The sequence below is a fragment of the Diorhabda carinulata genome, chromosome 1 (assembly GCF_026250575.1).
Source record: "Diorhabda carinulata isolate Delta chromosome 1, icDioCari1.1, whole genome shotgun sequence".
Lineage (NCBI taxonomy): Eukaryota > Metazoa > Arthropoda > Insecta > Coleoptera > Chrysomelidae > Diorhabda > Diorhabda carinulata.
This window is the reverse complement of record NC_079460.1, coordinates 14,752,364-14,766,081: the sequence shown is the minus strand read 5'-3', so window position 1 is coordinate 14,766,081 and position 13,718 is coordinate 14,752,364. Positions and strand designations below refer to the sequence as shown.

The window sequence follows — 13,718 nt, the reverse complement described above, 5'->3', positions numbered from 1 at the left end:
GTCTGTTTAAAAACCCATGATCGGTGAATGATATCTGCAATCAAAATGCTTGATAAGAATAGGTTGAATAAAATTGTAACCGTCCTAAAAGATCTCATGGAAGTGGAGTGATACCTCTTTTTCGATTTTCTGACCGCTTCTGTAAGTTGACTTCAGTATTCTCACATATTATTCACTAACAGATTGACAAAAATAAGGTCTTTTCACAACAGTAATTCGAAAGAAACATATTTTAATTTGTCCCATAAAAAATTGCTGTCTGTCAGATAAGTAGTTTTCATTACAATTATACAATAAACAGAAGCAACTTTCTCCAACTACCAAATAAGGAACGACACCATGTGAGTATATAATCGTATTTCAGAGCGTTTATCAATAATTTGTTACCGGAATATTCTTCATATAATAGTTAATCATAAAAAAAACAAAGAGCTAATATTAATATTCAAGATGCCGTCCAATTGTTCATATAGCTTAGCATTTATTACGTATTTTCATTTTAACTTTAGATCGTCGCTTCATCCATACCAGAAACGTTAGAAAATTGAAGTTGATCTTATTAACATATATTTTCCAGCTGCGCAGATATATAATTTATCGTTCATCCAGTTGTGAATTTATCTTAAGTTTATCGATAGAGATACCTGAAACTCAGAAATGAAAGACTGTTATATTTTTTATGTTAACTGCATGGATATTCTTTGCATATAATTTTCAATGAAAATTACCATCATGAAAAGGCAATCACCAAAATATTCATCTAATGAACTACGAGTATAAACAGCTCAAAAGATATTGTTGCTTCCAATGCAATTGTAGTGAATTATTTTTGGAATAAAACTCAACTATGTGAATATTTTTGGAAAGATTGCTGTTCCGCGGACTGGTAAACTTCTATTTTCAACTCATTAAAAGAGAGTTTAATAGATATTGAGTATGGTCGTTTGTGAGGATTACACTCGAAAGTGATGATTATTCTCAATTGTCTTCATAAATGGAATGCTTAATGCTTGATATTGAAAGGTACCATTTCAAATATCTCAAGTAAATCTGATACGAAAATTTTACTTCAGCGTAAATTATTTTCAACTGACAATATACTTTTTGAAAAATAACTCTTTACAGTTATTTTTCAGGTCAGTTCAGTTACAGTTCATTAAGTTACAATAATTTCATATTTTAGATTTTGCAATTTTCCATCTTATTTATTTTCAAAAGTTAGCCTATTTTTTGAACGTTTCGTATCTTTGTCAATAATTTGTTAAGGAATATAAATTCACATGCGACACAGCACGAAGTATTTCAAGATAATTTTTTTAGCATGAAAAAATGTACTCTCAAAGACTGAACGATAACATGCTCGGCTTGATTTTTATTAATAGTCAATCCCTAAGACACAAAACAAATGAACTGTATATTTCACTAGAGGAGCTCAATTTTTCAAAAATTGTTGCCATCACTGAACATTGGTTGAATAAAGAAACTATCATCATGTCCACAAACAACTTGTCCGAAATAACACAGTTCAATGATATATCTGAGAAAGTATTCGAATTTTCCATCGTCTACCACAAGACTTATGACCTCTATATTGTTAGTATTTACAGAACACCTGACGCTGACGTGCATACTTTCTTTCACAAACTACTAACTTTACTGGAGTCCTTACCTCTAAAAAGCAAACTAATTCTTTGTGGCAATCTCAATATTGATTATTACAGTGTGTGTGCTGGTCAATAATGTCTTCACTCAATTTTTAATTCTATCGGTATGGTCATGCATATTACGGCACCAACCAGAATAACTAAGACCAGTTCTAGTACTATAGACTATGTCGTGTCAACGTATGATCCAGAATCCACCGACTGTACATCAATTCCGGTCTCTACGATCAAGAAGCAGTGTTAACAAAATTTTTGGTAATATCCAATCAAAAAATAAAAATTTTCATAATTCCAAGCACCATTGTCAAAAAACTGACTGGAACATGCTCTGGTGATGTGGACTTCGAATTTTCTAGATTCATAAAAACACTTAGTCTGGGATCCAATTCTTTTCTCCTCAGGCGTCTTAAACATGAGCATGCGATCTTTATCTCACCTAAGGAAATTCTCGAATATTGTCTTCTTCAAAAATTTACGTGAAACTATACAGAAAAAATTATCATAAAGTAATAAAAGCTGCCAAAGATATTTATTATAACAGGAGACTCACCAACACTCCTAATGTTCCTAAAGAAACATAGTCCATTGTGAATGATCTAAGAAATAAGCCTTCTTCATCGAGCATAACTCTACTCTACCTGATAACCTCAATAATTACTTTTGTAGCCAAAAATTTATCAAATTCTATGACTCCTCATGATCCGCTTTCATATATCCCTGCTACTAATGCTAGATTACGTAGTTTCTTCTTTATGCCTGTAGTTTCAGCAGAGCTTCGCAGTACAATTAATGACATCAAAAATAAATACTCAACTGGAATTGATGGACTTACATTAAAAATGTTTTTGAGTCTGCCCGATTGCACCCTACCACCACTTCAATTAACATTTTATTTCAAAATAGCACTTTTTCCTATTGCCTTGAGATATAATTATACCTCTGTATAAACGAGGAGGTTAAAATGGAACATCGAATTATCGCGCAAATGCTCTCCTTCCCACCTTATCTAAGATCATACGAAAATTGGTAAATATAAAATACTCACTACCCATGAAATTGCAGTACTACGGTCTCAGAGGAACACCTCCCGCATGGCTCATATAGTCATACCTTACCAACAGAAGTCAGCTTGTAACGGTTGATACAACGATGTCTCCTTGCAAGACAAGAAAATGTGATGTATACGAAGGCTTAGTACTAGGCCCTATTTTGTTTCTTTTGTTTATAAACGACATTGTCCATCTGGACATCAGTGGTAAAATATGTCTATTTGCAGACGACACTAGTTTCTCTTGGAGCAACCATGATCTCACGGCACTTCATAGTACCGTATCTAGAGACCTAATCGCCCTTAAATAATAGGGCGATTTTAATCTTCTCTGTCCCAACGTTTCTTAAACCACACTTTCATCATAAAAAAATACATTGCAGCATTTTTTATTAAATTACACCATCATTGATGTCGTTGAATCTGTAAAATTTTTGTTGTCGACAATTCTTTGAAATGAGAGTTACACATTGCCACCTATCTCAAAAAATTAAGTTTCTCATGTTTTGCGCTAACATCAGTTTCCAAAAAACTGAATTTATCCACCTCCTTATACCCTTATTGAGTCGCATCTCCGTTATGCCCTTCTCTTCTGAGGTACGTGTGGTGCGACTCGATTGGAGCGAATCTTCAAACTACAGAAGAGAGCTGTTAGAAATTCACTCGGACTAAACAGCAGAGTTCATTGCAGGGACTTCTTTAAAAGATCAAAAATTCTGACTTCCTCATTCATCTTTGAATCCATTTTCCTAATTCGTAAGCACACTTTTCCAATTTCAGAAAGATCGTTGCACTTAGGAACGTGGGCCACGACTTTCATCTTTATACTCCACGTTCAGAATTAGTTAAGGGCTCAATATTTTACAATGCAAAAAAATGCAAGAACAACTTCTATTCTAATAATACTATTTAATTCCGGGCATGCTGTATACTGGTTTAATTTTGCTGACATATACTAATTATTACCTATTACTATCACCTATAATTTTGTCACTCATTGTGGTTTTCTTCTGTATATTGAAATTTTTTTTCGTTTGTTTTATCTTTATTTAGTTATTTTTATGTTTGTTTTCTAGTTTTTAAAAGCTTGTGTCTACAAACTGTAACAGTTTTTTGACAATAAAGCATGTCTCCCTCTTTCTCTTTTTCCATAATTATAGGTTGATTTGATGGATTCTCTCATCTATCATTATAAAGAATAATCCTTATAGGTCACCTTTTTGTGATGATGCTGCCAGGAAGGCGTCTATTATCTTTTATATTTTAGAGAAACACGGGTAAAAATCTCCATTGAATGGGATAATTGAATTTTATACGAATCAAGGAATGTTCAGTTTTAAAATATCAAGCATTAGGTAATTGAGGAATTCTTTTCTCAAATTTGATGACTTTGATATACTGTTTACTGATTAATAATACGAAATTTTGTGGACGTGAAGCCATTTTGAATTTTGTATTTTTTATTCCAGTCCATACACCCAAAGTTATTTGCAAAGAGTTTCTCAAACCATTAACAAATCATATATTCTGTATATTAATATATATACAATAATATCTAATTCGTAACTTATTTTCAGATCTGATGTTGGTAATTGGAGGTATGGCATCTTCCGCGTCTGGATATAACTCCCTTCCAGAGAGTGAGACTCTTTCTCCGCTACCAATGGGATCACTTGCTATTCCACAAAACCGTTTCGATCCCTACTTTGATGCTTTGACTCCAAATAATGTAACAGCTCTTGTTGGAAAATCAGCTTATCTCAGTTGTAGAGTTAGAAATTTGGGAAATAAAACGGTAAGACATCTCTTCATTGACTGAAAACCTTTAAACGAACAGCGTTCTAGTATCTTAAAATTCACATTCGTTGCCATTCTTTCCCTAAATTTTACTAAATTTTTCATTTGTGAGAGACGCACATCAAGGGTTTATATGCTACCTTATATATCCACACAAAACTTTATCAATATATACAAATCTGAGTTTATGATTATCATTTTATAAAAAATATGACTAAAAATTCATCAAAAAATAATTATATAGGATTCAGTTAGATAATTTTTGATTTTAAAATGAAATGTTAATTTGATGAACTATACAAATGTTTGTCCGAGATCGCTATCTGGCAAAAGCTTTGTTGGTTTTGAAAATTTCATACAATGCATTTAGTGAAAATACAGTAGAAGTCTTTTAATATTTTAAAATTGAAACATTTAACTGTACCATATCTTTCATGAACATAACATATAAACCTCGTATAGAGCGTTTTAAGAAATATTGTCGCGAATCATTTGTTTGCAAATATTAAAGGAAAACATTCAGGATTTAATTCATAAAAAATAAGTGTGTGAAGTAACTTGTGTTACTTCATCTGTATATCTTTTCAAACTATCTAAATTCTACGTCTTTAGTGTGAAGAAACTAAACTGTTGAATAAGCTAATAACGCTACTAATTAAATAGTGATCGCTCAATCCTCTTCACACAACATTCCGAAATAATATTAGAGTAGGTCTCTGATATTATAAAATAAAAGAAGAAATAAAATGAAACAGTAATGAGAAAATAGACGAAAAAATTGGAGAACCTAATGAATTTTAATTAGATGTATATAAATTATGAAGAAGAGAGAATGATATTTTAAATGAAGAAATAGGAAAGAAGAAGAGTTTGAAAGATAAAGTAAAACATAGAGAGTATTTCAAAGAAGAAAGGAATTTGATGCAACTTAAAGAAAATTGGATATATAATTTTATTTGGATAATGCAAAAGTACGACAGGTTATTTTCAGTATAGACAAGAATGGCTGAAAATTATATGCATAATATGAATATAGAAACTTTAAAATCAATAAATCATATGATTCCGTGAAGGTACAAGGGTGTGTGTGAAAGAAAATGGCTTGAAAGCATCAGCCACAGAATTTTTCAGTGATACTACTTAGATATTAATTTCAATATCATTGATAAAATTTACTAATAGATCTAAAGTTTCTCGGTTATCTCTGCTTAAAAATTGTTTGTTTTATGAATGTAATTGCTGTATCCCCAAAAAATGTGATTGAGATCAGCACAAGAATTATCATCGCAGGTACAGGTTGATGATTGTATAATAGCTTCATTTTAAATATACTTGCTGAGTAAAATTTCGAAATTGTGTATTTAAAAATACAGTTCGTGAATAAGGGTAAAGTAGGATAGAATGGAAAATAGGTGTCTTTTGAGGATCGTGAGGCGGTATTCTAGTGTTTCTGCCAGGATACGTACATTTTATCTATTAATGAATTAATCGCATCTCTTCCTGTATATACGTTACAAAAAACTCCATTTGGTACTGAATATTTTGCTAATCGATCAGCTGTTTCATCACCATGTATTCCAACATGTCTTTTAACCCAAATGGATGTCATACTCAAATTTAATGTTATAGTTTTGATGTCACATTAAATAGGATATTTCATTATTTCGAGATGAGTCTCTTTTATGGCATGTGGTGATCTAGAGTCAGATAAAATCACAACCCCCATCTTTTTTATTTGATATCAACTAGGAACGACTCTGTAAGATAGCATACAGCTCCGCATTATACTCGTATATGCTAGAAATATCGAGTAATTTAATTCGTAAAAATTGCTTTGTCTTAGATCAATCAGTATATATTATTGTCTTGTCAGCAAACTCTGCTAGTATAAATTTCAACAGGATTGATTTAATGCGACAACATTCCGTATAATTAGAGATTAGGACTTTGTGGACTTCAAATATAGCTTGATAGGGAATATTACATATCGATAAAGTTTTTCTATATATAATTGAATTCATTGGTTTAAATGAAGGCTTCTGCAAGTGGAGGTGTGGTTTTAAACATCCAATATCGATTTATGAGGTGTTCTATGGATATTATACATAAATTGTTTATCATATTTGGCCTGAGAGTTTCCAATTTAATTAAATATTTCTGAGACAATAATTGCTGCCGTATAAACAAAGGAGGTACGTTACATTCTGCCAATAATACATTCAGTGGTGTTGACTTCATTGCACCGAGACAAATTCTGAGGCATTCATATCGCATACGATCTATTTGCTATGAATTTTTATCACAATTCGATTCCTATAAACAACATCAATAGTTTATAACCGATCTATCATAAGCCCTATAAAACATAATGGCAATAAAAGGGGCCGCGCCCTATCTGCGGTTTGTAACACATTCTTCGCAACTATACCCTTTTTCACATTTATTTAACATATACCTTATATGTTTGAATTGTAGTAATTTACTATCTAGTATGATACCAAAGTATTTATACTCGCTTAGTACCGACAATATTGGTCCATATAGAGCTAGGCTCTCCAAGGTGCGAAGTCTATGTCCAGCGACTTGTAATTGAGCAGTTTTCGGTTGAGAGGGCGTTACCAGTTTCTTCAGTCCACTTTACTACAGATTGCATCATATTTTCCAATATATTAAGACAATCGGCGTATATATCCTCGATGGAGTATATACAGATATCATCTTCATACTGTATACATCTTTTTATTTTTGAAAAACGTGTATATAAATCGGCAGAATGAATATTAAGTTATAAAGGACTCAATACAGATTCCTGAGGCAATGAATAATTCTAAGACCGTATACAATATTTTTATGATCCTTTATGTAAAGTGTACGCGAATAATATAATTGTGTTATACTCTCAGTACTCCTTTTACTGAAACCAACGTCTACTATTTTGTTTTTAAGTAAATGGATATCCACGTTATCAAAAGCACTTTTCAAGTTTAGACATGATCCACAAGATATTTATTTTTATAAAATGTAATTCATATATCATTTACTTAGTTAGTTATTGCATCCAATGTGCCGTACCCCCTAATAAATTCGTACTGTGTACAGGGTAAAATTGTATTTTGTTCAAAGTGCCATTGCAGCCTTTTTTTGAACATCATTTCAAATTTTTGTTATACAGGGCATTAGAGATATGGGTCGATAAGTCCTTTTGTGGTTTTAAGATGGTTACTTGTTTCAGCAGTTCAAGGTACTTACCTTCTATCCACCAATCGTTAAAATTGTAGTCAAAAATTTTTTTGCAGGTAAAGGCATATTTCTGTCAATATCATATGTTATATTATCATTACCAGGAGCTGTAGATCCTGTGGATTTGATTGCAATATTCAGTTCTGAGACATCAAAGGGTTTATCGATTGGATGATTGCTGGGGCTTTCAATTGATGCTTTCACTATATTTGGACAAAACTTGAGTAGATATTAAACATTTGGCTTATGAGGCTTTCAGGTATTGCCTGCTTTTTTATAGTTGAATTTTTGTTTTATATTTTTTTAAGAACTCCCAATTTTTGCGGTCGACGTGTTTTTGTACTGCTGACAAATTTTTTCCAATATTCCTGTTTTTTTTTTAATAACAGTTTGCTTCTAGCTAGCATATTTTTTCATAAAAGATAGTTCCTCAACGTTGCAGTGATTTTGTACATTTGGAAAGCGTTTTTCCGTTTATTTATAGTTTGAGCAAAATCATTGTCCCACCAAAGGGGTTTTGACTTTTTTTTGAAACCTCCAGTACGACACTTCATAGATTTGGATGCTGCTTTATATATTATTTCTATTGAAGACTATATCTAGTTTATATTGTTACTATGTAACAATATAAATAAATATGGAAACAATCAGCAGAGGACTTATTTTCTTGATGGAATCTAGATGATGGATTATATTGACGGGATATCGAGATGTGAATAAGAAAATAATCAGATCATCTAACGTGTTCCATTCTGTGTAACCCATCAAATTTGATGAAACTAGTGTGAGGTCTATTGGCGAAGGTCTTCTGTTGGGCCAAACAATTTTCGTTGGCGTCCCATCGTTTAAGATAATTAAATTTGCTCCATCTATAGCGTCTATTAATCTGTTATCTTGTGTAGTATTGAGTGAAGATCCCCAATAAATATGATAACAGTTGAAATCACCACATATCATAATGTATAGCTCTAGCCCGAAGAGGTTATTGCAAAATACCCATAGAACAAGAGATGTCATTAAATAATATTTCTATCAATTTCCACGAACCTCTTCAAGGTCAACCTCTATCAAAATTTGATGAAACAAAGTCTAAACCATCTTATAGTAATATAGATATTTCTACTTCTTCGAACGGATCATCTGAATCGCGAAGAAAAAGATGCACTAATGTCTCTATGCAAAAAATTTAAAAACATATTTTATAACGAAAACTCAGACTTTACGTTCACAGTTAAACATCATATTAAAACAGTCGACGACGTACCAATTTACCAAAAATCATATAGATACCCTTATCATTTAAAACAAGAAATTCAAAAACTCTTAGGCAATAAGATAATAAAATCAAGTATATCCCCGTACAGTTTCCCTACATTTCTCGTCCCCAAACAAATGGACGCCAGTGGAACAAAGAAATTTAGATTAATGATCGATTATCGAAAACTAAATGAAAAAACTTTCGAAGACAAATACCCCCTTCCTCGTATATTATTCATATAAAACAAATATTAACCGAACTAGAAGAATATAATTTGAAAGTTCAAATAGACAAATCCGAATTCCTCAGAAATGAAAGTTGCCTTCTTAGAGCACGTCATAACTCCTGATGGTATCAAACCTAACCCAAATAAAATCGAATCCATACTAAACTTTCCCTTGCCCGAAAAACAAATAAAATCACTTCTTGGTATGCTCTCGTTTTACCGCAAATTCATTTAAAATTTTGCTAATATCAATGCTATTTCAATGTATGCAAGAGCAAATACCGACCCCAAACTAGCGCTTAGCGACGCTAACGAAATTTTAAGAAAACCCAATTTTTGGTTTCCCAATTTCAGATGAATCTTTAAATTCAGCCCATTTTCAAATAATCCCAAAAAAAACGGAGATAAAAATGATATAGATTATTCCAAACTATTTGGTAAGAATCGGTATTTTCTTAGTTTTAGAAAAGGATCTAATGATAATGTCTTAAGCCAAATCTTTTTCGAAATAATTGATCAAAAAAAAAACATATTATATATACTGTACTGACGATTCACTACTTTATATTGCTCCTAGAGAATGCTCTAAAATCTTAGAACCAAATGTGAAAATAATTAGAACAAATAATTTTCTCAAAGATATAAAGATAGATAACTTGTAAAGATGAACAAATTCGATTAATTTCAGATTATCATTCAGAAACTCATAACGGTATTACTGAAATTATAAAGCACATACACGTATTATTTTCAAAAATTCAAGAATTAGTAACGAACCATATTAATCACTGCGAATTATGTCTCACCTCAGAATACGATAGAAACCCTCGAAAAATACCATTTTCCGGCCCTCTAATTTCTAAAAGACCTTTCGAAAACCTTCACATAGACGTATTCTGTATAGAAAACAATTTTTAACAATACTGGATCTATTCTCCAGATACCTCCAAGCATACGAAATTAGTAATTCGAATTCAATCACTTTACTCAATAAACTTCGTCATTATTTTTCCCATTATAACTACCCTTCACAAATAACTTGCAACAATGCAAGAGACTTCACAAGCGAAACCTTCAAGGAATTCATGTCATTGTTCCACATAAAAGTTTACTATACAACCCCCAATCTCATACCGGCAATTTTCCCATAGAAACAGCACATTCAATCGGAAAAATTGGAAAAAAATATTACTATTCCTATATATAATCAATCCATTCACTCAGTAACAAGTTTTACCCCATTTTCACTCCTTTATGGACCATATGAAAATCTAAATGTTCACGATATCGATCCTCATAAACAAATCTATCAAGACTACAACGATAATCGAAAAACAGAAATTATTCCATTTTTTGATGACTTTCACCAAAAATAGAAATTATTCCATTTTTTAATGACCTTTACCAAAAACAACTTACAAAAAGAAACGAACAGCTGGATAAAATTAATCTAGAAAGAAAAGATGATATCCCAAAGACAGACGTTGTTTATCTAGATATGGAACCACGAAATAAAATTAAACCAAAATACAAGAAAATATTAGTAGATACAAATAGATCAAATGATAGAATAGTTTCTCAAAAATCTAAAAAGATCAGCAAACACATGATTAAAAATACTAAATCTTTCCAGGTTAACCATGAAGATAGCCAGCCAGGCACTTCAAGTCAAAACAATTGAGCCCCTAGGTTACATTTTAAATAATTTAAGATTAGGAAATTATAAGGTCAACTATCATAAGATTTATTTTAGTATAAGTATCGAAGAAATCGAAGATTCATATAGTAAATTAGTTTTAAATTAAGTTCATTTAGCCAGTAGACTTGACGACTCAACAGTAACTTTGGCAAAAATCTATCAAAGAGAGAGAATTGCTTTCAGAAGATATAAACAAACTTAGAATGTATGCCCCAATGACCCAATAAAATAATCAAAAGAGGTTTAGTAGACGGTCTTGGTACAGTAATAAAATATATTTCCGGAAATATCGATCAAAATGAATTAATAGGCGTTGGCAAACAAAATCACGTAAAATTCAAATTTTTGCAGAAAAAAATACTCAAAAAATCGAATACTTAAAACACATTTCACTTAGAACAATATTATTCATTCAGTAACCAAAAAACCCTAAATGTAGAATTAATTAAACAAAAAGAATTGGAAGAAATCATTAATTTTTCACATACTATCCATTCACAAGTTGAAATTGCTTCTGATATTCCTACCTTATTAGAAATAATCAAAATCAATCTTATGTTTATTTCCAAAACTTTATATTAATTCTCAATGTTCCCATATTAACCAACGAATTGCTCCATATCTCCAAAATGATCCCTATTCCCAACAAAGATAATAATATCCTACTACCCCCGTACACATTCAGATTAAATTCTCAAGGATCAACAAAATGGATAAACGAAGAATGCAAGAAAACCTTCTCGTTCTGGTACTGCGAGAAAGAACCTCACGAAGACACTTGCAACTTGGAAGACCAAAATCTGTACCAAAGCTAGTACGTAACACAGAAGAAATATGTATTCTTGTAAACATAAATAACGGTGGAAAAATGGAAATAATGACAATGGGTATAAAATACCAAGAAACTTGAAAATATTCTTGAATATTGAAAGTTTGAAAACATTTCCTAAGAAAGACAACAAGTAACAGTAACAAACTGCCATGTGACAGATGAACCATACAAGTCTGACTAAGTAGCAGATTCAATATGATGGCAATAACATCTAACCCATAGTCAAGTATAGCTCTAGAACTCACAGTACAACGTCTCCAAAAAGTCTTAGCCAATACTCATTCAAATCTTAATTGGACGACTCCAATAGCCAAACGGCATACAGCAACAATGCGTCAGAAAGTTTAGAAATGAATGTCCTTAACACAAGAAGTAAAATTCTGGCAGGAAAAATCTTTTCCATAAACATTATCAATAGAGCGATAGAGAGCTTCTAGTACCACAAATTACCTGGCAAAGATGGCATTCATCTAATCATGCTACAGAAAGGCTTCGAAGGGTTGAAAAAACATTTTCACAACCTTTTTGAAGTCAACTATATACCCAAAATATGGCGAGAGTCAAAAGTAGTGTTCATACCAAAAACGGACAGAAGACCATAAAAGGAACCGAAGTTTTATCGCCTCACTCACCTCATTTTTCTTAAAAGCTACGTAAAAAGCCGTAGAACAATACCTCAAAAGTACGGCTCTAGCAATAAAGCCACTTCACACCAAATAATTCGATTATCAAAGAGGCAAGTGTACTGTATTCATTGATAGTGGACCAAAGTCTCACTCGACCTAACAGCTTTGGAATTATAGTTCTGGACTACGAGGATGATCTAGTAGTTGTAGTAAAGGGCAATCATGGAAGTATAACTTCTGTCTAGATGCAAATGGCTCGGAACACACAATTAAAAACTGGGGTGATGAAGATCAAATCTCTATCAACCTCAAATCAACATCACTAGTCCCATTTATAAGTGTACCTCTCCTGAATGGAACCAAATTAATACTTTCCAATGAATCAAACTAACTAGCAGTCATTCTGGATAAAACACTTAGTTGAAACAATCACCTTTTTTAATAGTAATTGCAAAAGCCACTGTGGCTGTATGTCGCAAACTTCTTTGCAAGGTAAGAGCGACTAAAGCCTAGAATGATATTCTGTATATACAAAACAGTCATCAAACCCATGATAATATTTGCAGCGCTTGTTTAATGATCTAAAACTGAACAAACAATAGCTCAGGAAAAAATGAACAAAATTCAAAGGGTAATCTGTTTAGGTATTAAAGGGGCAATGTCAACCTGCCTTACTACATTTTTAGAGGCACTACTAAACTTGCTCTCCTCAGAGTGAAGAAAGAGGTATTGAGCAGAGTCCACAAGCTAATCAAGGCAAGAAAACTGAAGCCAGGGTTCTGGAGTGAACAAAAAATCTTCCGCAAGCTCGAAATGTATCTTTTTGAGACACAGACGCTTCGAAGCTGGCGTAAGAAGCTGGACTGCGCATTTTTGAGCAAAATGCAAGCTCTCTATACCTCTAGGAACATCTCTCACTATTTTCGAGGTAAAGTTGCTAGCAATAAACAAATGTGCTCAGGAGTGTTTCAATAGAAACCTCTCTCAAAAGCACATATACATTCTCTCAAATAGCTAAGCGCCCTCTAAGGTTCTGAAAGTTATTGAGTGAACATCCAAACCAGTGTGAGAGTGTTAACATACTCTAAAAACATTAGCTAACAAAAACAAAAGTAAACCTAATGTGGCTTCCAGGCTACCAGAGTATACCAGGTAATAAGAAAGCAACAAGTCATGCCAAAAAGGGGTAACGACTCCATAACTTAGACCAGAACCTTATTGTGACCTCACGAGATGCGACATCAATAACGAACTGAACGAAAAGCTAGAGAATCAGATGGAGTTTTACTGGAGAAACAGTTCAGGCCTAAGACAACCCAAAATATTCA

The 13,718-nt window shown here is 32.4% G+C and overlaps 1 protein-coding gene across 2 annotated transcripts in view; it reads left to right on the top strand.

The window, feature by feature from the left end:
* LOC130902204 (junctional adhesion molecule A-like) overlaps window positions 1–13,718 on the top strand; it is a 104,828-nt gene that overhangs the window by 42,690 nt on the left and 48,420 nt on the right. For both annotated transcript variants that reach the window (XM_057814132.1, XM_057814121.1), the window contains exon 2: window positions 4,290–4,507. In XM_057814132.1, the coding sequence (XP_057670115.1) occupies window positions 4,290–4,507 (218 nt within the window). The remainder of the gene's footprint in view (window positions 1–4,289; window positions 4,508–13,718) is intronic.